The sequence below is a fragment of the Penaeus chinensis genome, chromosome 2 (assembly GCF_019202785.1).
Source record: "Penaeus chinensis breed Huanghai No. 1 chromosome 2, ASM1920278v2, whole genome shotgun sequence".
Taxonomy (NCBI): domain Eukaryota; kingdom Metazoa; phylum Arthropoda; class Malacostraca; order Decapoda; family Penaeidae; genus Penaeus; species Penaeus chinensis.
This window is the reverse complement of record NC_061820.1, coordinates 24,858,451-24,860,950: the sequence shown is the minus strand read 5'-3', so window position 1 is coordinate 24,860,950 and position 2,500 is coordinate 24,858,451. Positions and strand designations below refer to the sequence as shown.

Here is a 2,500-nt window from a genome sequence, read left to right as displayed (position 1 = left end):
TGTATATATGTAAATATATACACATTCATATATGTAAGAATGTATGCATGTACATATACTGCATATACATAGACGATCGTGTGGATGTATATATGTGAGTCTGTATGTGATTATGTGCGCAAATAAATATGATCTTTATTTTTAACTACCATAGATATAATGACGTCAGTCACAAATTACGGAAGTCCTTGATGGGAGATAACTTTCCAAAGACAAAAATTCCGTTTTTTTTTCACTCCCCCCCCCCCCCACCCTCCACACACACAAAACATCCGTTGCTGTTGTTTTCCTGTTTGACAGGCTTCGCTGCAAAGAGCAGACTCTCATCGTCAGAAAAGCGTTCCTGATTTTTTTCCCGAGAATAGGCATTATGCGACGGAGGTTATTAATATCTTGCATTACGAAGTCACTAATTCTCATTCGTGCCTTGGTGTAAAATTTCAGGAATAGACAACACAAGATATTTAAAGTGTATCCATATGTCTTACATAGGTGTCCCGTGAGGCTATGGATAGACTATAAAAACAAATCAGTTGATAAATACTATATCCTCTAGGATCAGTGAATGAAATAGACACAGGTGGTTAACGAATATAAAAAGGTTATCAAAAACATTCGATTACAGGGGTTAGTGAGTTCAGTTTGGAAAGAACTGAAGAAATGAGAATATAATAGAGGACAAGATTAAGTATAGACGAAACGGGTCTTAGAAATAAAAAGAGGACGACCATGAATGATAATTTAACACTATATGGTACAAGCAGTGATCAAAGACTTTCAAAAGGTACTGATGTTTGAGTAACTATTAAGACTTGTGCCAAAGAGAGAGAAACATACACAACGCTTGAGTACTTACCAAAACACTTGGAATATACTTGCTTAAATTTATATCAATATATATGTATATATAAAAAAGTGTGTTTATTTACATATACGTGTGTGTATATATGTATATATATATTTATATATATGTATATATATGTATATATATATATATATATATATATATATATGTGTGTGTGTATGTATGTATGTGTGTGTATGTGTGTATATGTATATGTGTGTATATATATGTATGTAAATATATGTATGTATATATATAACATATATGATATATATATGTATATATGATATATATATACGATATATATATATATAAATATATATATATATGAATACATATATATATATATATATGAATACGTATATATATATATATATATATATATATATATATATATATATATATATGTATGTATTGTGCCAAAGAGAGAGGGGTAAACAAAGCAAGAAAAAACACAAAGCGTGAGAACATAACAAATACTTGGTTTGCTGAAATTTATTAGACAATTAACAGTAGACTCTAAACAGTTAATTTTTCACATACTTATTTTATAATATATTTGTTTTGGAGATCTCATGCAGAAAATATGATAAAATATAGGACATTTGCTTAAAACTAATTATATTTAGAGTTCACTGAAAGTAATACAACGGCATGATAATCTGAACGGTATGCTGGTCACATTTCAGCAAATAATAGCTAATGAAAGTGAAATAAAGAATAACAACAATCTCAGCAAGGTGAAAGACGTCATTACTAATGGTAATATAAACAAAAAGATGACCACACTTATATGATATCATCTATATCAAAATGAATAAAATATAAACAATATGGAATAATGCTGCTGCTGATGATAACCATGAAAATAATAATAATGATAATAATAATAATAATAACAACAATAATGTTGATAATAATAATAACAATAACAACAATAATAACAGTAATAATAACAAATTACATGGACAGTGTGACAACTTTCAATAATTTCGTTTTTTTTGGACCCAGAGATAACATGGATCCACAAACTATCAGTATCATGTAGTAATATCAGAATCAAACTGAGATCAATAGAACAAAAACTGGCGAGACCTTTCGGGTAGTCATTAAGGGAACCTGTCATCGTCAAGGCACCAGTCAGAGTCGAGGCTTCTAAGGGAACCGGTTGTACAAAACTACCCTCCCTCACGCGACCCAGGGTAAGCACAACTACTACTCACGCTGGGTCGAGTTTGGGTGGCAGGAGCTGGTTAGGGCAGCTGTGCATGGATGTTTTTATTCATCTGCCGGTTTCTCGCACTCGTTGGCGCCGGTCTGCTGTTTCTTTGCCTCACGCTGCCTGGCCCTCGCTTGCTTCTCCTCCTGCGGCGGGTTCTCCTGCAGCGGGTTCTCCTGCGGCGGGTTCTCCTGCGGCGGGTTCTCCTTCGGCGGGTTCTCCTCCTGCGGCGGGTTCTCCTGCGGCGGGTTCTCCTTCGGCGGGTTCTCCTCCTGCGGCGGGTTCTCCTCCTGCGGCGGGTTCTCCTGCGGCGGGTTCTCCTCCTGCGGTGGGTTCTCCTCCAGCGGCGGGTTCTCCTTCGGCGGTTTCTCCTCCTGCGGCGGGTTCTCCTTCGGCGGGTTCTCCTCCTGCGGCGGGTTCTTCACCTCCTGCGGCGG

General features: G+C 36.4%; 1 protein-coding gene across 1 annotated transcript in view; it reads right to left on the bottom strand.

Annotated features, from left to right (window-relative positions):
* Positions 1-2,122: 2,122 nt before the first annotated feature.
* LOC125034471 (early nodulin-75-like) overlaps positions 2,123-2,500 on the bottom strand; it is a 684-nt gene continuing 306 nt past the window's right edge. Inside the window, exon 1 of the mRNA XM_047626272.1 lies at positions 2,123-2,500. This exon is cut by the window's right edge and continues 306 nt beyond it. Coding sequence (XP_047482228.1) covers positions 2,123-2,500 — 378 coding nt within the window.